Source organism: Lepidochelys kempii, chromosome 1 (genome assembly GCF_965140285.1).
Source record: "Lepidochelys kempii isolate rLepKem1 chromosome 1, rLepKem1.hap1, whole genome shotgun sequence".
NCBI lineage: Eukaryota > Metazoa > Chordata > Testudines > Cheloniidae > Lepidochelys > Lepidochelys kempii.
This window is the reverse complement of record NC_136380.1, coordinates 220,124,497-220,148,561: the sequence shown is the minus strand read 5'-3', so window position 1 is coordinate 220,148,561 and position 24,065 is coordinate 220,124,497. Positions and strand designations below refer to the sequence as shown.

Below are 24,065 nucleotides of genomic sequence, written 5' to 3'. Positions count from 1 at the left end.
GCCCCGCGGAAACACGCGACGCTCCCGGCTCCTTACCCCGCCCGCTGTTTCAGCCACTCGCGCCAGGCCCCGCTAGGAGGGGGCGGGGGAGCCCGGTCGCGGGCCTGGCCCCTCGCCGGCAACTGAGCCGAGCCGAGCCGGGCCGGCGGTGCTGGGCTCCCTGCCCAGGGCGGCGCTAGTGACGGGGGGGAGGGGGCTGTTCCCGGGGGGGGGGGCAGCCCCTCCCTCACCTGAGCCCCGGCCGGCGGGGGCGGAGCAGCTGGCGGGGGTGGGGCGGCGCGGCGCTGCCGCTCCCGGCGGCTCCTTCGGATCCGGCGCCGCAGATTCGCCTCCTCCTCCCCGCCCCGGCCCCGCCTCCTTTTTTGTGCAGGTGACGAATGTGCCGGGGCGGCGCGAGCGGGGAGAGGAGCGGCCCGCCCGGCGGCTGGGGAGCCGGCGCGCGCCCCGCCGCGATGGAGAGGCCGGTCAGGAGGTGGGTGCCCCCCCCCCAGCCCCGGCGCGCGCCCACCCCCCCCACCCCACACACACACGGGCCAGGGGGGCGCTGTCCCGGCGCGGACCGTTACACCGGGATCGCTTGTGACCAAGCCGCCAGGGCGCAGCCTCATTCTCGCTCACCCCCTGTTAGCGCGGGGGTGGCTCGGACTCCCGGGGGCACTTCAGCGCCGTGGACTGAGGGAGGGGGGGGTAACAGTCCTCTGGATCCCCCGCTAGCGTAGCCCTTGGTCCAGCCTTGGCGGCGTGGTCGCTTCCCGCGCCTGTGGCCAGGCCCGGGGGGCGCCGCTGGCGGGAGGGGGGGGGTTGATCGTCTGACGCCGTGTCTAGCTCACTGGTGTCCGCTTGGGCCCGGCCCTGCTGTTACATCGTGTGTGCGCGCGCGCGCGCGCCTGCGCACTGCGTAGGTGTTGCGGGGGCCTCACCAGGCGCCATTGGGTGGATTGTCCTGGCCGCGCGGGGCATTGTGGGGGGGCTCCTCGAAGCTGGCAGCCGTTGGCGCAAGCAGCGCGCTGTCTTTGCTGACCTTACAGCGACTGAGACTCTGCGCCCCTGGGGGAAACGGGGCTGCTCAGGCCATGTTTGCGCTACAGGGTTAAGTTGACTTAAGTTACGGTGTTGATCGTAAGCCGCTTTAATTCCATCAGTTGCGCCTATCTGTACAACCGCTCTTCCTGTCGGCAGAGCACGTTCGCCAGTCGGTGCTCTTGCCTGGACAGAGAGTGTTGCATTGTCCGTAGCGATCTCCCTGTGCAATGTGCCACTCTCGGCCGCTGGCAGGTCTGGGAATGGGTCACAGTGCATCATGGGTAAGGTTATGTTTGTGTGACAGAGGTCGCGGAATCCGCAACTTCCAGAGACCTCTGTGACATTTTCCACTTCAGCCACAGGGCAGTGGGGCTGGAGCTGGAGCTGTCATTCCTTGTCCCTGCCCTTTCCACTTCAACCCCTGGGTGGCGAGGGGACCCCCTGCAGCCGCCCCTGGCGCTGGGGGAACCATCCTCTCCCTCCTCATTTGTTCAGGGATATTTTTAATAAAAGTCAGGGACACGTCACGGGCAATAAACAAAAATTCACAGAAACCTATGACCTGTCCCTGACTTTTACTAAAAATATCTGTGACAAAATTTTAGCCTTAATCATGGGGTTGTGCTCACCATCCCATGATGTAGTTCTTTCTCTCCAATCATTCCATGGGCTTCTGACTTCATTTTGTGCTGTTTTTTAATAGCCTCTGTAAACTGCACTTGCCATCTCTGCCTGAAACCATCCTGAACTGCTGATCAGTCTGGTGATAAGTATTATGAACCCAAAGCACCTGGTCCTGCAGTATTTCATGAGCTGGGAAACAGAAGGTGACTCTGTGGTGCCTGCCCTGCTGTGTGCAGTGGAAAGAAACAATTCAAGATTGTACCTGGTAATCATAGAGTAGCTGCACACTATTGACTGTTGCTACTGGCCTCAGGTAACAAGCACTGAGTGGTGGGATCGCATCATGATGCATGTCTGGGATGACAAGCAGTGGCTGTAGAACTTTTGGATGTGCAAAGCCACCTTCCTGGAACTGTGTGCAGAGCTTGCCCCTACCCTGTGGTGTAAAGACACCAGAATGAGAGCTGCCTTCACAGTGGAAAAGCAAGTGGAGATTGCTGTGTGGAAGCCAGCAACTCCAGACTGCTTCCAGTCAGTTGCGAATCAGTTTGAAGTTGGAAAGTCCACCCTGAGGGTTGTGGTGTTGTAAGTGTGCAGGGCCACCAGTCGCCTCCTGCGACGAAGGACTGTGACTCTGGGTGATGTGCAGGAAATACTTGATGGCTTCGCAGCAATGGGATTCCTTAACTGCAGTGGGGCAATAGATGGCACGCACATCCCAAATTTGGCCCCAGACCATCTTGTAACGGAGTATAACAACCGAAAGGGCTACTTCTCCATGGTCTTGCAGGCACTGGTGGAACACTGGGGCCGTTTCACTGATATCAATGTAAATTGGTCAGGGAAGGTTCATGATGCACGCATCTTTAGGAACGCTGGACTGTACAGAAAGCTGCATGCAGGAACTTTCTTTCCCAACCAGAAGATTCCAATGGAGGATGTGCAAATGCCCATAGTGATCCTGGGAGACCCCACCTACCTCCTGCTCCCATGGCTCATGAAGTCTTACACTGGGAACCTAGCCAGCAGCAAGGAGCTTTTCAACAACAGGCTCAGCAGGGGCCGAATGACCGTTGACTGTGCCTTTGGCAGGGTAGACCTCAATGAGGACAATATTCTGATGGTCAAAGCAGCCTGCTGTCTTCTACATAACATTTGTGAAGCGTTGGGGGAAAGGTTTCCCCTGGGATGGAGCGCTAAGATAAATTGGCTGGCTGCTGATTTTGATTAGCCAGATACCAGGCCAATTAGAGGGGCTCAGCAGGGGGCTATTCGAATCAGGATGGCTTTGAAGGAGCATTAAGACAATGAGTCCCAGTAATGTGTCTTTCTGTGATACATTCGGCCAGGGAGTGTTTACATGCTTCCTTGAATGACTCCTGTAAGGCTTGCTTCTTGGGCTTTAATTGTAGTGAGCAAATGTTCCTCTGCTTATAGCCACTGTATTTGAATTTTAGCAACGTTTAGCCTACATTTTTCCTTAACTGTCTCCCTCCACACTTTTGTTTTGCTATCTGCTGTATGTGTTGACTGCAGCACTTTGCACTCTCCTTACTACACCTGGTTCGCCTCCTTATCTGACAGAGGTGCTCCATCGGGGTGTAGGAGATGGTCCTCAAGGGCACATTTGCAGAAGCCAAGGAAATAAAGAATAGAGACAGTATTGTGAGTTCACTGACAGCTGTGAATCATAAAAGTCACATATACCTCTTTCTCACTGTCTTTTAGCTAGCACACAGCTGGACAAGAGTCCAAAATAGGGTGAGTTCGGCAGTGGGGGAGAGGGGAAGATGTTAGGAAGAGGGAATGGGCAAGAATGGACAAAGATTCTGGGTAGTTTGTGAAGAGGGTTACTATACGTACCTAGAGAGACTATTCTGAATATTGTCACCCTTTTCCACAGGCTGGGGTAATCAAATCCAATATCTCACTCCTGAAGGTAACTCCAGATGCAACGGTGCACTTCCTGCATGCGTACGGCTTCAGGCCGGCTTCCTATGTTGCTTCCCTGTGTGCCACTTTGGTCCCTACAGAAATAATTGCCCGTTGGTATGGCAAAGTTTCCCACAGCGGGGGGAAACAAGGCAGCTCTGCCAAAGAATCGTTGGCAGAGGATTGCAGAGTACCTACATGAAAGCTTCCTAGAGATCTCTATGCAGGATTTCCAGGACATTAACAAACTTTTCTGCCGGGCCCCCGTTGCTTAGCTGCTCAGGCTCTGTTGGTAATTTCTACCTCTTATCCCTCCTCTACCATATAACAAAGTAAATGAGACCTCAATCTCACATCTCTGTGCAGTATCAAAGCAAAATGTGTGCTTACCAGAGCATGCATCTCCTGCTTCATGAGCACCAGAGCCATAGTGCTGGAACTGGCTAAACCCCTCTGGAGTCAAAAATAGGTCCTGACTTGCCATGCCACCAGATGACTTTGTCACATGTCCCACATCCTCCTCCAACTCCACTTCCTCATCTATCACTTTGTCCTCGGGCTTGACTCTGCTGGCTGCTGCCTCCAGTCCCCCAAAGTATCCATGGAGCTCTTGGCAGTGGAGATGGGGTTGCTGCTGAGGATGGCCTCCAGCTCCTGGTAGAAGTGGCGTGTCTTCAGTGCTACACCAGAGCGACCGTTTGCCTCCCTTGCCTTCTCGTATGCCTGCCTTAACTCCTTGGTCTTAGCATTGCACTGCTGCTTGTCCCTTTTTGTCCCTTCTGCATGCCATGAGCAATCTGTCTGTAGATATCAAAGTTCCTACAACTTGAGCGAAGCTGTGACTGCACAGCCTCCTCTCCCAACAGATCCAACGGCTCTGGTGTAGCCCAGGCGGGAGCACCTCTGTTGCAGAAACCCAGCATGGTCAGCTGGGAAGATGCTGTGTGAACAGTCCATGCTGAGCAAAGAGGAAGAGGAATTTCAAAAATTCCCAGGCTTTTAAACGGGGGAAGGATGCATGCTTGTGTTCCTGCAGGGCAGCAGAGTTAAAACTGTTGACCAGAGCGGTCATGATGGGCATTGTGGGACACCTCTTGGAGGCCAATTAGGAAACATAAGCAGGTTCAGTGTCTACACTGACATTGAGTCGCTCTAACTAAGTCGCAAAAAGCTCTGTGCCTCTCGTCGAGGTGATTTTATTTGTCAGAGTAGGGGGGTTACATTGGTGGGAAGAACATTTCAGTGTGTATACCTCCACTGTTTTGCTGACAGAAGCTAACTTTTGTCAACAAAACTGTGTAGTGTACACAAGGTCTAATTTGGCGTAGTGGGGCAGTTACATCTGTGGGAGTGAAATTTATGTATACTCTTCCACAGCTAGGTTGATGTAACCTGTCTTGCGTCAACCTGCGTAGCGTAGACCAGGCCTGAGAAGCCCTCCTAAAAGCTTGATGTTAGGCAAGTATGCATCTAAGCTATGTACAGTTCTCCACCCACTTTGGTGGTGGGTGCCATACAGTTGCAAGTAACTGCCTATGTATGTGCAAAAGATAAGGTGGGTGAGGTAATATCTTTTATTGGAGCAGCTTATGTTGCTGAGAGGCGAGCTTATCTCTGATAATACAGCTACAACAACAGTACATATAATCATACATTTATCCAAACTTGTTTGCTGTTACTTATTTCCCTATCTTGGAGGGGGAAGGACTTATAAGATCTGCAACACTCTAGCATCAAAGCCCATGATATACAGACATTTGAGGTTGTACTGATCACAGTAAGCTCAGTTTGGAAGTGAAAACAGCAGTACATCGGCGTGTGTCATGTTTGCAATCCTCTTCAACATTGCCATCGACTGGGTAATGCAGCGTACAACAGTAGACATGCCAAGAGGCATTAAATGGACGCTCTTCTCATCCCTTGAAGACCTGGACTTCGCAGATGATGTCGCTCTCCTATCACATACCCAACACCATATACAAGAAGAAACAACTCAACGCATTCAGCCAGCAAATTGGACTGAAAATCAACCATAATAGGAAGATACCATGACCTTTAATATTGCCTCACCATCACCAGTACGGATAGGGGATTATGTTCTCACCAAAATAGAAACATTCACATACTTGGGTAGCGCCATCAGCCAGGACGGTGGAACAAGCCAGGACATTCGGAACAAAATCAATAAAGCCAGGAACACCTTCAGGAGCTTAAATACAGATTGGAAATCATCAAAATGCAACAATAAAACCAAACTCAAGATTTATCAGAGCTGCGTACTTTCAACATTACTTTATAGTACAGAATGCTGGGGAATGAGAAAGTATGACATGTCCAAACTGTCTTTATTCCATTCAACCTGCCTCAGAAAAATCCTCCATATCTTTTGGCTCAGAACAATCTCAAACCAAGATCTATTGACACAGTGCAACCAAGAGGATCTGAGCACCATCATTGCCAGGAGGCGTTGGAGATGGATCGGTCATGTGCTTCAGATAGAAACTGATTCTAACCACAAAGTAGCAATAGGATGGACACCTGAAGGCAAATGAAAACAAGGCCGCCCGAAAACAACATGGCAAAGAGCTTGTGGAAGCCAAGCTGAAAAACCCGGGCCACAGCTGGGGAACCATTGAAAGACTTGTCAGAAACAGACAGGAGTGGAGGAGCTTCGTCACCGCCTTGAACACCAGAGGCGTAATAGGAACATGATGGTGATGAACACAGTATTATGACTGTGCCCTTACAAAAGGTTTACAGAGAGGGACTGTGATTTCCCATCTTGCATCTTTGTAATATCAGCTTTTTTAAACACTGTAATCATTTCAGTTTCATATTAGAGTTGTTCTCCACTATCGCCCATCATTCTCTTTTCACAGTAGGTTACATCGACACAAAAGAATTAATCGATGATGGCAAAAGTTAACAAAAGGTCCTCTCTGGCTTCTTCATACCAGCAATTGAAGACAGTGGCTTCCCTGAGGCATGTGTAGACTGGGAATAACCACACCTGCTGCATAACATGTTTTAGACAACTTATTCCAGAATGTGTCTATAACACTTCCTATAACAAATGTTGAAAACAGTTTGTCCCATCTACACCTGTGGGCAAACAGTTTTCGATCTCTGTTGAGAAAGTGACATAAAGATCCCATTTTTGACAATGGTTTATTCTTCTAAGCTATAATCCTACAATGAGCTCTGCATGGGCAGATCCACGTACCTGTGCAGAAGTCATTGTAGGCTCAGTGTTTCCCTTTCATTGAATATCTGTGTTCCTGATTATTTTTTTCCAGATGCATTTTCTTGTATTGTTGTTTTTTGTCTATATTTCTAACATTGCTCTCCTAAATACCTATTATTTCTTTGTCCTCACTCATAATGAAGTTGAATGTACTCAGCATCTTTAGGGTTGAGTCACTAGTGAATAAATATACTGTGGATCAGTATGATGTTCCCCTCTGGAGTTATCTGGACTGGTGATCTTACCGTGCTCTGCTGTGAGAACCTCCACTCCTGGGCTGTTCATGCACAGCCTCGGGCATGTAAGCTGCTCCCAGCTACTTGCAAGTGAATGACACTAGCCAATATCTCCGGTCCCAGACACAACCCTAGGAACCTCCGTCTTGCAGTGTCCAGTTATGCCTGCTGGACTCTGCAAGCTTATATGAGTTTGTCAATTTAATGAAGAAATTGATATGCACTAGGCTTGTTATCCCAAGGGGAGCCTCTGACACACTTCAAACCAAACGCACTGCTTCAGGTAGAATAAACAAACATTTATTAACTATAAAGATAGATTTTAAGTGATTTATAAGTCAAAGCAAAACAAGTCATATTTGGTCAAATGAAATAAAAGCAAAGCGCATTCTAAGATGATCTTAACACTTTCAGCGTCCTTACAAACTTAGATGCTTCTCACCACAGACTGGCTGGTTGCCCTTCAGCCAGGCTCTCCCCTTTGATCAGCGCTTCAGTCGCTTGGTGTGGTGTCTGTAGGTGTAGGTGGAAGAGAGAGGAAGAGCGTGGCAAACATCTCTTCCTTTTATCATGTCCTTTCCTCTCTCTTTGCCCCTCTCCCCACTTCAGAGTCAGGTGAGCGTTATTGAGTCTCTCCAAGCAAAGTTGAGCAGTTCCCCTAGTGTGGCCTCATGCAGGTGAGTCATTCCATTGTGGCTCCCTTGTTGGACAATGGCTGTTGATGGGTTCTTTGACACCCCGCCTGGGCGTTGGTAACTTTCCTTGCTGTTGCCTCTGGGGAGCTAATATCTGGCTGATGCCCCCAACTTACATCATGTTTTAGTGAAAACAATACTACACAATTGTCATAACTTCATATGCATTAATGCTACACATATATGGATAGATAAATGAGTTTTGCAGATCATAACCTTTCTCCTGATACCTTGCAAGGCATGCTTTATACGTAAGATCACGATTATATGAAAATGAGGAATATGGAGATTACAGCACGCTCCCCCCGGTATAGAATGTCACAATCAGATCTTAGGCCCCAATCCTGCTGAGCTCTGTGCAGGCAGGCAGATCCCTGTGCTTATCAGAGATCCTATTGAAGTCAACAGATCTCCACGTGGGCTTGGGTCGACTGGCATGTAACTTGTTACAGGATCAAGGGCCTAAGTAATGTGTTGAAAGTTTTGATGATGCAGTCTTGCATATGGTAATATTTATACGATGATCTTACAGTTTAGTCTAGGAAACAAAATCTAAAAGTACCCTGGAAAACACATCTCAAATAACTATACAAGACAATAACGTAATTTATAAGATTAATTTTTTTTAGAAGGAAATAATTATTTAGATAAATTGTGTACATAGAAGAAATAAATTAACTCAGCAACAAAAAGCCATTTACTTCCAAAACACTTGAATAGCTGGACACTAACGCATGTTGAATTGAGCTTACAGTTTATATGATAGCAATGACTAACTATATATATGAATAGAGGCTGATTTGAAAAGAGGAATTAGTACGATGCTGAGAAACTAAAATTAACAAATAATGATTCTTGTATTGAGTGACTAATAATGTGTGTTGTTTTGTCATAGGAATAAGAAAATTGTTGATTATTCACAGTTTGGGGATTTTGAAAATGATGGTAAGTGGTCCTACTATTATCCACACCAAAAAGAGTTAAGTTCTGCAATGGCTTTGTATAAAATGTTGGTAGAATATGGGCCCTATCCTTCTGTTGAATTCAGTGAAAAACCTCTTATTGGCTTTAGTGGAATCAAATTCAGGCCCTGTTAGAATACAATACATGTTATAAGGATATTACCCAATAGCAGTGATATTTACACTGCTGACCTGTTCATAATATTGGGTTAGGTCAGCCCCCTCCTGCAGGAAAAACAAATTGTAGGAGGAGACTTGGGACAGGAGAGCTTTGCTAGGTTCTTCTCGCAGAGATTTCTCTGACATTTTTCCAGAGGGATGTTCCTTCCATGGAACAGGCCACAGGGCTTTCTGTAAATGACAGTGATCTACAGGAATCTAGGGCCATCTGTGCAGAGGTCTCATGCCTCTCTGCTGAAGCTCTATGTCTGTTTGGTCCGGCTTCAATACATAGCAGTCCACCTCCTTCTGTGAAATAGAAGATACAGCTCTAGGGTTTTTAAATGTTCCTTAGGAATCTCTGGAGGTCTGGGAGGGGAACAGTGTGGTGTGCCATGCATCCTCCTTACCTAGTTCACCCATTTTCCACTCTTTTCCTCTGCACTGATCACTGGCCCCATTGAGGAGTTTCCCTGGGCTCTGGAGGCAGCAAGAGGGGATGGTGTCACAAAGACAACTAAACTTTCCCTTTTTCCTGAGGTAGAGGAAACTGTGTGCAGGGGGTCCGCCCTCCACAGTGGGCAGCAAAATCCTTTTCATTATCCTATTTTCAGGTGTTTACGTTTGGTATAGAAATTTTCTTTAGCTGATACTTGATATATAGGTTCTGAAACTGAGGGAGACATTCTTTTACATTTAAAAAAAAGTCTTGTTAATTAATTTTTCTTATTCCAGCAGATGCATCTTAAGTGGTCGTTTTCTCTGAATGTTTAATGTTCTTGCAGGAAGGGTTTCTGCATCATTTTGAGAGCACTGAGAACTGTTCCCATTTCCCTTGTTTTTCACTTTGACCCTCAACGCCTTATATTACATCTACCATTCTTCTGGCTGATAGATTAGTTTTAAAGATTGATCTACTGCATAAGCATGCCAACCTTTAGCAGAAAGCATTTAGCTCTGTCGTTGAATGTGAGTGAACATTTCCCATTGGCTGCAGTAGGACAGATCATGCTTGTATTCAAGGACAGAATTTGATCTGTTATCTTTTGATGTATCCTTGCTGCATAGAGATTAAAGGTTTTCTTTGTTACAGTGGAACACCTCTGAGGGTGTATGGTTTGTGCAGTATAACAATGTGAGTCCAGGGAAACATTGATAGACAACATATTTTATAAAGCAGACAGGAAGACTTTTTTTTTTTTGTCTACTAGCTGAGTAAATCTCATTATACAGCATTCACCTCCATCCCATTCAAACTTGATATTATCACTTATTTTTATGGCAGTTTTTTTGCATCGTAGTTATATGTACTAAAGACAAAATTTTAAAGTTCTTGGATTGCTTTTAGTCTGATATCCCTGATTTTCAGTCTTTGTTTCCAGTTTGGGCCTTGGAGGACTAAAGACATATACTTTGTAAAGAGGCAATGTAATGAAAGGGGAGAGATCTTTTTTAAGAATGGGAATCATTAAAAGGAAAAGGTTCCAAAAGACCAAGAACTGTAAGAATGGTGTGTATTGAATGGTATTCAGTTATCAGAAGAACTTGAATCACAAGTGAATGAGAACTCTGAGAACATATTTGAGATTGAAACTTTATCCCCATGTTGATAATTAATTAACTTGAATATCTACATCTTGAAAATTATGTTAGAAATAGTAGGATCAGGTCTCACTAGGATTACGATCTACGTTTAGCTGGTACCTTTTGTTCCAGAGTATCCCAGAGCTCATTACAGTTGCATCTATTTGTCTTCTGATTATGAGACTGAAAATTGGTTTCAGATGAGGGCCATAAGAACATGAACATTTAGAATATTTTATATTTGTGATTAAATAAGTTTTCCGAGGAGAGAGACCTTTTTTGTGGTGGTTGGAAAAACTTGCACTGTATGGGCAAAACTATTTCTAACTTGCGCATGTTTTTATAAACAGATGAAGACTTTGCCTGTGTACCTGCACCTTTAAACAAAAAATCTAGAGTAGTACCTACAGAGACAAATAGGGAGAAAAAGGAGAAGCAGAAAAGGCCACACAAGGAGGTGACTACAGTGCCGAAGAAAACGCCCAGTAAAAGGTGAGAGGTAAATGAAGTGTAGTTATTTGTGTGCAATAGAAAAGCTTCATCTCAACACTTCAATTTCTTAGTTTTCCTAGAGTTTTACACTTTTCTAGAGTGTAGTTTTAAATAACTACAAATAAAGTTCTAACATATTAGTCTGAGATTTATTATCAAATTCTTTTGCCCATTAATGAGTGAAGGATAATCTAATAATGTCTAATGACAGGAGTGCCTGCACCTCAATTCTTCAATCATTTATGACTTGGTGGACCTTTTTGATGACGTGAAGCAATGTGGATTTCAACAGGGCTCTACACTGGTGCAGAGATCTGCCTACATAGGTCCAATGCAGGTTTGGGGCCTAAATTAGGTAAATTTGTGGCTAATCTAATCTAGGTAGTTCTAGGGAACCCATCAGTATAGCACATGAAAACACTGTATGGTCCATAGGCTTAGTATACAAAACGGAACAGGAGACACTTGACATGGTTTTAATCAGGCCGCAATTTCATTATTAGATGCCTGGGACTACCTGGCAGATAAAAGTGTACAGTGCAGGTAGCTCCATGTTCATTCAATATCTACTGGGGGGCTTCCGTCAGCCCCCACTTTTTCCATCCAGGTCCCCTAGACAACCCATTGCTAGGAATTTATCATCCTCCCTCCCCACCAACTCCGAACGAGGGTTAAGGTGGGCTATAGGAAAAGGGGGTTTGCTCCCTGCCGTACCAGTCATAGGAGCCCCAAACACCCCTCATCACCCATTCTGCTCCTTTCATAGAATCATAGAATATCAGAGTTGGAAGGGACCTCAGGAGGTCATCTAGTCCAACCCCCTGCTCAAAAGCAGGACCCATCCCCAATTAAATCATCCCAGCCAGGGCTTTGTTAAGCCTGACTTTAAAAACTTTTAAGGAAGGAGATTCCACCACCTCCCTAGGCAACGCATTCCAGTGTTTCACACCCTCCTAGTGAAAAAGTTTTTCCTAATATCCAACCTAAATCTCCCCCACTGCAACTTGAGACCATTACTCCTTGTCCTGTCCTCTTCCACCACTGAGAATAGTCTAGAACCATCCTCTCTGGAACCACCTCTCAGGTAGTTGAAAGCAGCTATCAAATCCCCCCTCATTCTTCTCTTCCGCAGACTAAACAATCCCAGTTCCCTCAGCCTCTCCTCATAACTCCTGTGTTCCAGACCCCTAATCATTTTTGTTGCCCTTCGCTGGACTCTCTCCCACATCCTTCTTGTAGTGTGGGGCCCAAAACTGGACACAGTACTCCAGATGAGGCCTCACCAATGTCGAATAGAGGGGGACGATCACGTCCCTCGATCTGCTCGCTATGCCCCTACTTATACATCCCAAAATGCCATTGGCCTTCTTGGCAACAAGGGCACACTGCTGACTCATATCCAGCTTCTCGTCCACTGTCACCCCTAGGTCCTTTTCCGCAGAACTGCTGCCTAGCCATTCGGTCCCTAGTCTGTAGCTGTGCATTGGGTTCTTCCGTCCGAAGTGCAGGACCCTGCACTTATCCTTATTGAACCTCATCAGATTTCTTTTGGCCCAATCCTCCAATTTGTCTAGGTCCCTCTGTATCCTATCCCTACCCTCCAGCGTATCTACCACTCCTCCCAGTTTAGTATCATCCGTAAATTTGCTGAGAGTGCAATCCACACCATCCTCCAGATCATTTATGAAGATATTGAACAAAACTGGCCCCAGGACCGACCCCTGGGGCACTCCACTTGACACCGGCTGCCAACTAGACATGGAGCCATTGATCACTACCCGTTGAGCCTGACAGTCTAGCCAACTTTCTACCCACCTTATGGTGCATTCATCCAGCCCATATTTCCTTAACTTGCTGACAAGAATACTGTGGGAGACCGTGTCAAAAGCTTTGCTAAAGTCAAGATACAATACATCCACTGCTTTCCCTTCATCCACAGAACCAGTAATCTCATCATAGAAGGCGATTAGATTAGTCAGGCATGACCTTCCCTTGGTGAATCCATGCTGACTGTTCCTGATCACTTTCCTCTCATGTAAGTGCTTCAGGATTGATTCTTTGAGGACCTGCTCCATGATTTTTCCGGTGACTGAAGTGAGGCTGACTGGCCTGTAGTTCCCAGGATCCTCCTTCTTCCCTTTTTTAAAATTGGCACAACATTAGCCTTTTTCCAGTCTTCCGGGACTTCCCCCGTTCGCCACGAGTTTTCAAAGATAATGGCCAATGGCTCTGCAATCACAGCCGCCAGTTCCTTTAGCACTCTTGGATGCAACTCATCCGGCCCCATGGACTTGTGCACGTCCAGTTTTTCTAAATAGTCCCTAACCACCTCTTTCTCCACAGAGGGCTGGCCATCTATTCCCCATGTTGTGATGCCCAGCACAGCAGTCTGGGAGCTGACCTTGTTCGTGAAGACAGAGGCAAAAAAAGCATTGAGTACATTAGCTTTTTCCACATCCTCCATCACTAGGTTGCCTCCCTCATTCAGTAAGGGGCCCACACATTCCTTGGCTTTCTTCTTGTTGCCAACATACCTGAAGAAACCCTTCTTGTTACTCTTAACATCTCTCGCTAGCTGCAGCTCCAGGTGCGATTTGGCCCTCCTAATTTCATTCCTACATGCCCGAGCAATATTTTTATACTCTTCCCTGGTCATATGTCCAACCTTCCACTTCTTGTAAGCTTCTTTTTTATGCTTAAGATCCGCTAGGATTTCACCGTTAAGCCAAGCTGGTCGCCTGCCATATTTACTATTCTTTCGACAGATCGGAATGGTTTGTCCCTGTAACCTCAACAGGGATTCCTTGAAATACAGCCAGCTCTCCTGGACTCCTTTCCCCTTCATGTTAGTCCCCCAGGGGATCCTATCCATCTGTTCCCTGAGGGAGTCGAAGTCTGCTTTCCTGAAGTCCAGGGTCCGTATCCTGCTGCTTACCTTTCTTCCCTGTGTCAGGATCCTGAACTCAACCAACTCATGGTCACTGCCTCCCAGATTCCCATCCACTTTTGCTTCCCCTACTAATTCTTCCCAGTTTGTGAGCAGCAGGTCAAGAAAAGCTCCCCCCCTAGTTGGCTCCTCTAGCACTTGTACCAGGAAATTGTCCCCTACACTTTCCAAAAACTTCCTGGATTGTCTGTGCACCGCTGTATTGCTCTCCCAGCAGATATCAGGAAAATTAAACCAACAGCTCCTTTTTAAGTCCTTTACCAAGCCATTTGTCTGTCACTCTATCACTTCTCTATGGAGTACCTGTGCTCGACATCTGCCCCACATTTACATAATGAGTTGTGACATAATAGTCTAACACCTTTCCCTCCTCACAATAACAAAACCCTCCCTGAACTTGCTGTGGGAGAAGGTGAAAAACCCCCACTCCACCTAGGGTAATCTGGTCGTGAAGGGAAGGCAAAAACAAAAAAAATCCCCACTCCACCTAGGCCAATTGGGTGGTGAGGGAAAAATTCCTTTCCAGCCCTCCTAGACAGGAGTGGCTATGCCCACAGCAGGTTCTGACCAAACCTGGTATTTTGCCACCTCGAGGGAGGGAGGGCAGGTGCTGCTCCACCTAGTGCAGGGAAAAGTGACTTTCTCTGCCGGGCTTTTCCCTTTTGAATTCCCCGGCCCTTCCGATCCCTGGGGATGAATCAGTGTGGCCTCGCTGGCTCACTCCCCCTTTTGCAGCAGCTTCTCAGCCTCACCCCACTCCACCCCCCAGTGCTATTCCCTCTCCCCGGCAAGTGCCTCCCCCCACTTAAAGGTGCAGTGCAGTGAAAGGTTCAAATAAGTGAACTTAGGGCTTCAACAAAAGGTCAGCTCATATTTGACAGAAATTCAGAAGTAGATCTTAAAAGTCAAATAAAACTTAATTATCCTTATTTTAAACAACTTTTTTGGTAGAAAATATTTTATGTGGAATTCCATGCCAGTGGGATATTTTCTACAAATGAAATAGATTTTTCCAGTCTGTTACTGATCATTAATCAATGTATGTACAACACTTTGAAGACATAAAGCATTCTATATTGGTAAGTGTGACGTACTTCTGTTCTATCATCTGAATTTTACAAACCTCTGCTCATTTGGTATGCAGTAAATTACAGATTATGTATTGTAACATTTTTTATTATTTCCTGCATAGATGCTGACTTATAATTACATTAATGAGTAGCTGCTCAGAAGTAGCTTTGCATCGCTTCAGTTCGCGAAAATAATATTCACCAGATTTATTGGAAAAAAATTCCTAGAACGTTTTTTACTTGTTTCAGGATAGCCTTAGATGACAAACTTTACCAGAGAGATTTAGAAGTTGCGTTAGCCTTGTCAGTGAAAGAACCATCTGGAGACATCCTTGAAACGCAAGATTCACAAGAACAAGGTTATCTTTACAATTAAAATGCATTTGAACTTTTCCCATTTTAAACTATTCCTTGATTGTATTCAGCATCCTTTGTAGTTGCTTTATAACCGTGCTGGTATTGTATCCTTTCTTTTAATTGATTAATTGAGAAGACTCGAACATTTCTTTTTATTCATTGATGGGATGAGGTTTATCATACGAAATTGTGCTAATGCTAAGTAGTGCTGTGCAATTTTGAAAAAACCTACTGTAATGACTTGTGTATAATGTAGATTAAGCTTCAGTCTTTGACTATCCTAAATATAAAGCTCTTGGGTTGATTAAACTTTCCAAGAACAATATTAACTTTCTCTCATAGGGATCTGATGCAACTCACCATTGATGTCAGTGGAAAAATTTCCATTAACTTCAATGAGAATTGAACTGGGCCTATGCGGATGACTTCAACCATTTCAGTCGCGTAGTCCTCAAAATCTACAGATTTAGACTTTAGAAGAATGTGGGGCAGAAGTTGTTTTAATGGTGCATGTATATTACTGAGTACACTGTCCATGCCTAACAAAAGATGGTAATCTTTGCAAGCAGATGTATTAGAGACTTAATTTTACAATTGCAAATTTAGTCTTTGGAGTGTACAGTAAAATCTGTTTCAATACTCAAAATTTGTGGATTTTCCACAATAATAGCTTCTTTTTGTCCCAGCTTTTACTGGAATGTAGATCTGTAATTACAGAGAAATATTACTAAACATTAAATGCTTGGCTTCCAAAATGTGTGGAGGGAGAATAACATAGTTAAAATGGAAAAAAAAAAAGTGTGAGAAAAGTGTTTTAAGTGCATTTATGCTCCATATTAACATCTTCCTCTTAACACTGTACTATACTGTCTACACCTTGTTTCCTTATAGTGAAATGGATATAATGCAATTCAATTTATTATAAAGAACAAAGAAAATCACAAATTATTTCAGCCCATCACAGTGTGGCAACTGTAATTCTGGTCAAAGTTAATATATTACATTGCAGCTTTTCTGTGACAAAAAATAATATCATTATCTACTAAAAATAATTTTATCTGGAATCTGCTAGAGTTTAACTTGTTTGGGCTAAATTATTTTCATTTTTTGATATCCTGAGTCTTTATAGGGCAAATTTTCAAACATATTTTATGCATTTTTTTTAAATATAGGCATTAAAAAATGTGAAGCTATTGAATTAGAAAATGTAGACAGCAGTTCCATCCTCTCCAACTGCAGTGCAGATAGTGGTCTCTTAGGTAAGTTATTATTGTGTCTGTCTGTATATGTAAACATATGTGTAAGCAGTGTTCCTGAAACATTTCTTTTTAGGGAAGTGAAGGCAAAAACTATTGGAGAAAAAAGAATAAAAGTGATTTTTATTGCGTAGATATGCTTTGGTCTGAAAGATATATTCAATCTGTTTAGATCTAAATTTGGCTCCTGTCTTAAAATTGGTAGGAATTGAGTTCAGATTTCCAAATAATCTTTTTAAACCATCAATTTATCATCAAGAAGTGAAAACTGAACAAATCACATGCATGCATGTGCACACACAAATATTTTAAGGCACTGCTTATCTCCTTGGAAGATCTAAGTACTCTCAACTACTTGAGTCTTCACTCTTAACACCTTGATTCCAGAATAGCATTGGCAACTTTTACCTGCAAAAAGGACTCAGAGCAGTTTTTAAAAAGATAAAATAAAATGAGAATTACAGACATTTGAAGAAGCTCAGATACTGTGCACTTGGATAAAGATCTCCAGAAATACTCGGAATCAGTTCTGGAAACTAAGGTTCCAGTCCAGCAAAACACTTAGTACTTACTATTAATCATGCAACCAGTTCCTTTATTAACTAGTGTTAATAAGACCACTGTTTATCTTGCAGGCCCCGATCAGGTCACAGATGACAATGACATCCCCACAGGTGGTTATAGGCAAAGAAGAGCAGCATCTAAAGCTGTGTCACAGCAGAAGTTACTGACAGATGACAGTGATGAGGGAGACCATGCTGATAACTATGAGCCAGACTTTGTGTCTGGTAAGTTTTCTACTATTACATTTTTCCTATTGGGTATGTTTTGAATATGTCTAATTATCCTGAGAGAAGAATATTTTCAGTAAAATGTTTACTGTTTTCAGCCTTATATACCTTTGTTCCTCGTTGAAATACTACAATTTGTTATTAGCTATGTGTCCTGAATGCATTTCAAGAGAACGAAGCTAAAGGCTAGGTTTTTGACCTGGTCAGTTGAGCTTATTATTCCTTATTCGACCTTCAGCCTAGGACTCCAAACATGGTTTCCTTTTGTTCAGAATGTGCTTAGAAAACCAGGTGGCAACAATAAATTGCACTCCTACTAAAGACATGTCAAACCTCATATATTTTTTTCTTCTGTTTTTAGATGAGGAATCAGAGGGTGGTTCAGATTTCAGTGAGGAAGATGATGAAGATTTTGCTGCAAAAAAGAAGAAAACTAAAGAAAATAAAAGGAAAGAAATTAAGTTAAAGGTCCAAACAGAAAAAGAAAAGAAACTCTCCAAATCCAGAATTAATGCTACACGTAAGCTTGATGTAATCACCAAAAAATACAGGACTTGTTTAGACAGACAGTTAGTGAATATGAACTGGGGGGTGAATCTACAACATGCAGTTGTGCCGCATGCTAACTGTCCCTCTGAACTCTGCTACCATGTACTAAAAGTTCCCTAGCGCACACTGACCTGTTTACATTTCAAAGCAGAGTCATTTTCAAAAAGTGAGTGAAAAGAAGTTTCAGGTACTCTCCCTGTACTTCAGTCAACCTGCTGATTTTTGTGGTTTTACAATAATTTTTTCCTAATTTAAAAAAAAAAGTCTGTCCTGTATTGTGTGAAATACTTAGAGAAATAGGGGAAATTGACACACTAACTATCTGGGGTAATAATGAAACTGTACACAAACTGCTGTCAAATGGACAACATAAAAAATGAGAAATAATTAGGGCTGTCAAGCAATTAAAGAAATTAATCACGATTAATCATGCTGTTAAACAATAATAGAATACCATTTATTTAAATATTTTTGGATGTTTTCCATATTTTCAAATATATTGATTTCAATTTCAACATAGAATACAAAGTGTACAGTGCTCACTTTATATTTATTTTTATTATAAATATTTGCACTGTAAAAATAAAAAATAGTATTTTTCAATTCACCTCATACAAGTACTGTAGTACAATCTCTTTATCAAGAAAGTTGAACTTACAAATGTAGAATTATGCACAAAAAAAACCTGCATTCAAAAATACAACAATATCAAACTATAGAGCCTACAAGTCCACTCAGTCCTACTTCTTGATCAGCCAATTGCTCAGACAAACAAGTTTGTTTACATGTGCAGGAGACAATGCTGCCTGCTTCTTGTTTACAATGTCACTTGAAAGTGAGAACAGGTGTTCGCATGGCACTATTGTAGCTGGCATTGCAAGATATTTACATGCCAGATGCACTAAAGATTCATATGTCCCTTCATGCTTCAACCACCATTCCCAAGGACATATCCGTGCTGATGATGGGCTCTGCTCAATAACAATCCAAAGTAGTGCAGACCAACGCATGTTCATTTTCATCATCTGAGTCAGATGCCACCAGCAGAAGGTTGATTTTCTTTTTTAATGGTTCGGGTTCTGTAGTTTCTGCATTGGAGTGTTGCTCTTTTAAGACTTCTGGAAGCATGCTCCACACCTCGTCCCTCTCAGATTTTGGAAGGCACTTCAGATTCTTAAACCTTGGGTCGAGTGCTGTAGCTATCTTTAGAAATCTCACATTAGTACCTTTGCATTTTTTCAAATCTGTATTGAAAGTATTCTTAAAATGAACAACATGCTGGGTCATCATCTGAGACTGCCATAACATGAAATATATGGCAGTATGCAGGTAAAACACAGAGCAGGAGACATACAATTCTCTGCCAGGAGTTCACAAATTTAATTAATACATTAGTTTTTTAGCGAGCGTCATCAGCATGGAAGCATGTCCTCCAGAATGGTGGCCAAAGCATGCAGGAGCATATGAATGTTTAGCATGTGTGCCATGTAAATATCTTGGAATGCCAGCTACAAAAGTGCCATGCGAATGCCTGTTCTTATTTACAATGTCACCTGAAAGTGAGAAGCTGGCAGCATTATCTCACATAAATGTTTGTTTGTCGTAGCAATTGGCTGAAGAAGAGGTAGGACTGAGTGGACTTGTAGAGTCTAAAGTTTGACATTGTTTTATTTTCGAGTGCAGTTATGTAAAAATCTACATTTTTAAGTCGCACTTTCACGATAAAGAGATTGTACTATAGTACTTGTATGAAGTTAATTGAAAAATACTATTTATCATTTTTACATTGCAGATATTTGTAATATAATAATATAAAGTGAGCACTGTACACTTTGTCTTCTGTAGAAAGAAAGAGGAGTACTTGTGGCACCTTAGAAACTAACAAATTTATTTGAGCATAAGCTTTCATGGGCTAAAGACCACTTCATCTGAAACCTGTCCATGCAAGGCTTTGTATTCTGTGTTGTAATTGAAATCAATATATTTGAAAATGTAGAAAAACATCCACAATATTTAATAAATTTCAATTGGTATTGTTTATCAGTGCGATTAAAACTATGAATAATTTTTGTGAGTTAATTTTGTGAGTTAACGGTGATTAGTCAACAGCCCTAGAAATAATTATTTAATCTTTCAATTAGAGTAATTTTGAGTTTTAGGTGTAACGAGTAAAATAAAAATGAACAGACAGAAGGATGATTTATTTTTTTTCAGTTGACTGTGTCCTATTAAAAAACAACAACAAGCAAACAAACATAACAATGATTCATTTAGGTTTTCTACATTATTTTACTTTTAGGTCCTTATCATATGATCACATCTGGCTGGGTGGATCCCTGCACCCACATGGATTGCTTACAGGGAATCAAGGCCTTTAATGATCTTCAGTGTTTATTAATAGCATAGTTAAAGATATTTATTTACCACACTTGAGTTACAAGGTCACTGTGTCTCTTTAACACAATTTGTATCAGCACAACAACCTTTTAAAAAACTATTTCTTACATGTGTGTTAAATAACTATGCATCAGACCTGCTGGTGTGATTTAGTTTCAAACAATGTAAGTGTAAGCTTACAAGTGTAAGCTAAATCATATACTACAGAACCATTTTAGTTGTGGTGTGGAAATGTTTTTTCTTGTAGAGTTTATGGCAGAGTTTATGTTAGCTTGTCCCTTCATGCAGTTCTACAATACGTCCCATGCCAGTAACAAGATAAGTGCTTACTTCCAAACCAGGTAATAAGTATGAGGCTATAACGTGTTCAAATAAATGTACTTGCATTGATTGGAAGGTGGGATTCTTAAGACATATCCACCTGTATTTCTTTGAAGTGAATGGTCCTCACTTGCACAGTAATTTTGTGCAGTGTGATTTCTTTAATAAAGAGCAATTTTTCTAAAGCTTTTTTTGTTTTCCTGCCAAAGTGGTTCCGTTAGTTTCTTCTCCACGGATAATCCAAGCAAAATCTCAGTCAACAGTGAAGAAGACATCAAGTTCTCCAGAACCTATTGGAAAACCTTTATACACATCAAGTCCCTCAACAGACAAGAAGAAGCCCAAATGGATACCACCAGGTATATGTAATATGGTAACTGCAGACAAATATACCTATTTACATGTGTTTAAAAAGGTGTTCTCTAAAGTATTTATATTTCTAAACAAGCACCTCCTCATCAAAGTATGAGCTACCCCACTCACCTCTGTGTCCTAGAGTCAATTGTCCCATACAAAATTATCCTGTCCACTTCCCAGGTGCCTCAGTATCCTTTCTCTTGATAGGACAAGGGTGCTAAAGCTTTTTTCCAATAGTGTGGCACAAATCTCAATATAGGGATTGTCTTGTGGACATTTCCTCTTTTAAGAGGTGTCCAGCATCCCTGTTGCAATGCACTATTTGCTTCCTTACACCAATACTTGGCTACTATTATTTTTGTATTTGTAGTTGCCTTTAGTATGATAAGTGTTTGGTCTTTTTTCAAAAAGTTAGATCACACTGCTGCTCCCTCTTGCTTTTTCACCTTTCTCGTCTATTGTCTTCTTCTGCATGTGGATCCTTTCTGCTTGGTCCTCTTTCCTTGCACATGTCTACATACTCTCAAGTCCTCATTTCCTACTACACATGCTGCCAAATGCCTAGTTCCATGCTCCCCTGGCTATTCATCCTCCACTTATACCTTCTGCCCCTACCAGTGGCTCAGAGTGGTAGCTCACAGTTTCAGCAGAGCAGACTCAGTGGGGGGAGACTCATAGTTTCTCTTCTCCTCTCCTATGTAGCAGCAGCCTCTAGTGTTAGGCTAGAGGGCTACGGGCTCTTTGTTCTCTGCTGTTTTTTCATGTACCCTGCCTCTTCATGGCAATAAAAACAGGATATCTGTAAAAGCAGTTGATAAAAAGGTGAAGGAATATAGTACCATGAGACCTGCTAATGTTCTGCAGAGCACCAGCAAGTGTACGGCAGTCCAGATTTTGAGAAATGCTGTATTATGGTAGCAGAGTGAAATTTGTTGGTGTCACCGTGAGGTTACATGTAGGGGGAGCCTTAAAAGTCTCCTGCAGATTTTGTCCCCTTCTGCTGTAACTGTCGAATATGTTCCCACTGGCAGTGTACCTGATTTTTATGTGCTTTCCTGCAATATTGTTCAGGCCTCTCTGCAATTTCTAGAAGAGGATACTTATTAGCTCTTTTTTGTAAGTTAGTGACAATGATTTTTCTGTTAATTTGTGACACTTGTTTTGTTTTAAAACGCTTTCAGCTGCCTCGGGATGCAGTAGTAACCCACTGGGAGGAATTTCAGTTAAATCACCTACTCAAGGTCTTAGACTTGGCTTGTCCAGATTAGCACGAGTGAAACCACTGCACCCAACTGCCGCCAGCAGTTGAATGATCTATGAAAGTGTCTCTCACTTGAAGGATTACTGTTTAGAAAGAAGCTGAGTGTTCGGTGGGGTTCTTTTGTTTTTAAACAGGGTTGAAAACAAATGAGCAGTAAACTGTTCATTAAACTGTTCATTCAGAGGGAGGAAATTCTGTCAATGTTGCTTGTCTGTTATTAATAAAGGGCCTTCATCCTTCAAGGTGCAGTGTACCACCAGTGAAGTGCTGAGCACCTTCGGCTGCTGAATAATATTACGTAATCAAGGAGACCTCAGGTTGCTCAGCACCTTTGATGGATCAGGCCCAAATAAATTGATTGTGTATTTGAGATTGTACCTTATGATGTCTATCCTCTTTTGAAAAAAAAAAGGGGGGGGTATTACATTTTTAAATTGCATAAAAACAATCTAAAAAGCGGTGTATCAATTATGGATCTAAAAATATAGAATGGATTCATAATGTAACCTTAAAGTTGCAGTTTTGAATTCCCAGTTTTTAGTATTCATTCTGTTCATAGTCCAATTAAAGAATCCCTTTAGTAAAGTGAAATCATTGTTCCTCCCAGTCCAGAAAAGTTGATTCTCAAATCTTTGTTAAAACTTACTGATATTTGTATTCGTGTGGATTTTATTTCTAAGAATGTATAATGTGCTGCTTAGAAAACTGTATTTTTAAAAAAAGTAAAATAAAATATACTTTATAAACAGCTAGTTTGTAATAGTAACTGACTTTATGCATTTTGAAAATTTCTTACAAACTTTGGCCTCAGCCCTGCAAATATGTAAGCATTACCTTATGCATGTGATTATCCCCTTGAAGTCAGTGGAACTAGTTATGAGACAAATCCAAAACCCATTGAAGTTAAGCATATGCTTAAATGTTTGCAAAATCAAGGGTTTTATGATTATGAAAATCTATTTATTGTGCAATAAATAAAGTTTTGGAATGGTAGTTACTGAACCACCAGGACCTGACCTTAATTTAGAAATGGTGAGTCCATGGACCAAAGTCAGTTCTTGTTTAAGAAGGCACACTGCCACAAAAGTCAGTTGTGCCAGTTTACACAAGGGATGAATTTGACCTCGTAACAATTCAAAGGACTGGGTAATGAATCAGTGAAGCATTTGCAAATAAATAATAGTTTTTAACTTCTTAATTCCCTTCAGTATGGGATATGGGGGAAAGGCATTAAAGGGATAAATAGCCCAGTTGTTCAGAATAATATTTGAATAATATAATTTTGTGAACTATGATGCTGTTTGAAGTAAAATATAACTTAACCGTAATTAGTCCTTTATACAATTATACTTTTTCAGTTCAAATGTGATTATAAAAATAAAACAAGATACTAAAAGATTATTTATTGTGGATTTAAGAAACCAAGGAGGTTTATTGTTTCCTGGGAATGACTAAGAGGAATTCTTGGTTCAAAGTAATGGATTCAATTTTTTAGGCAAGTCACCTGACCTCTGTATGCCTCAATCGTCCCAGTGGCAACATTAGGTAAAAGCTGGAACCTCAGTGAAAGATAGAGAATTCCTTTCAGTAGTTATGCAATTTATTTGAGCTCTAAATGCGTTCACAACAGATATTCACTACGTGCCGTGATTTGGTTTCTGTCATAAATGCCAGTAATTGTATAGTTTGTTTTTTAGCATTAATACCAATGCTTTTTATGAACAAAAAAAGCAAAGGGGGTGACGATATAAACGAAGAACACAGTATTTCGCTCCGTTTGCTATAGTTTGACAACCCTGTCAAAATTA

The 24,065-nt window shown here is 42.4% G+C and overlaps 2 protein-coding genes across 9 annotated transcripts in view; one reads left to right on the top strand and one right to left on the bottom strand.

The window, feature by feature from the left end:
- The window catches only part of FERRY3 (FERRY endosomal RAB5 effector complex subunit 3), a 32,781-nt gene extending 31,904 nt beyond the window's left edge, over positions 1–877 (bottom strand). For 3 of the 7 annotated variants that reach the window (XM_073314676.2, XM_073314734.2, XM_073314696.2), the window contains exon 1: positions 37–474. The gene's annotated coding sequence lies outside the window, so the exon portion shown is untranslated. Of the gene's footprint in view, positions 1–36; positions 477–618 lie in introns of those variants that run through there. The other 4 variants (XM_073314686.2, XM_073314715.2, XR_012155290.2 and 1 more) reach the window with 3 other exon arrangements.
- On the top strand, positions 255–23,656 carry RAD51AP1 (RAD51 associated protein 1). 2 transcript variants are annotated; one of them, XM_073314774.2, is made up of 9 exons: positions 255–472; positions 8,650–8,699; positions 10,810–10,951; positions 15,218–15,327; positions 16,498–16,584; positions 17,217–17,369; positions 17,734–17,892; positions 20,849–20,998; positions 22,178–23,656. In XM_073314774.2, the coding sequence occupies exons 1-9, from the start codon at positions 378–380 to the stop codon at positions 22,303–22,305; spliced, it is 1,074 nt and encodes a 357-aa protein (XP_073170875.1). In that variant the 5' UTR covers positions 255–377; the 3' UTR covers positions 22,306–23,656. The 2 variants fall into 2 exon arrangements, with proteins under 2 accessions (XP_073170875.1, XP_073170865.1); XM_073314764.2 differs by lacking the exon at positions 255–472 and adding an exon at positions 7,615–7,736.
- The last annotated feature ends 409 nt before the right edge of the window (positions 23,657–24,065 follow it).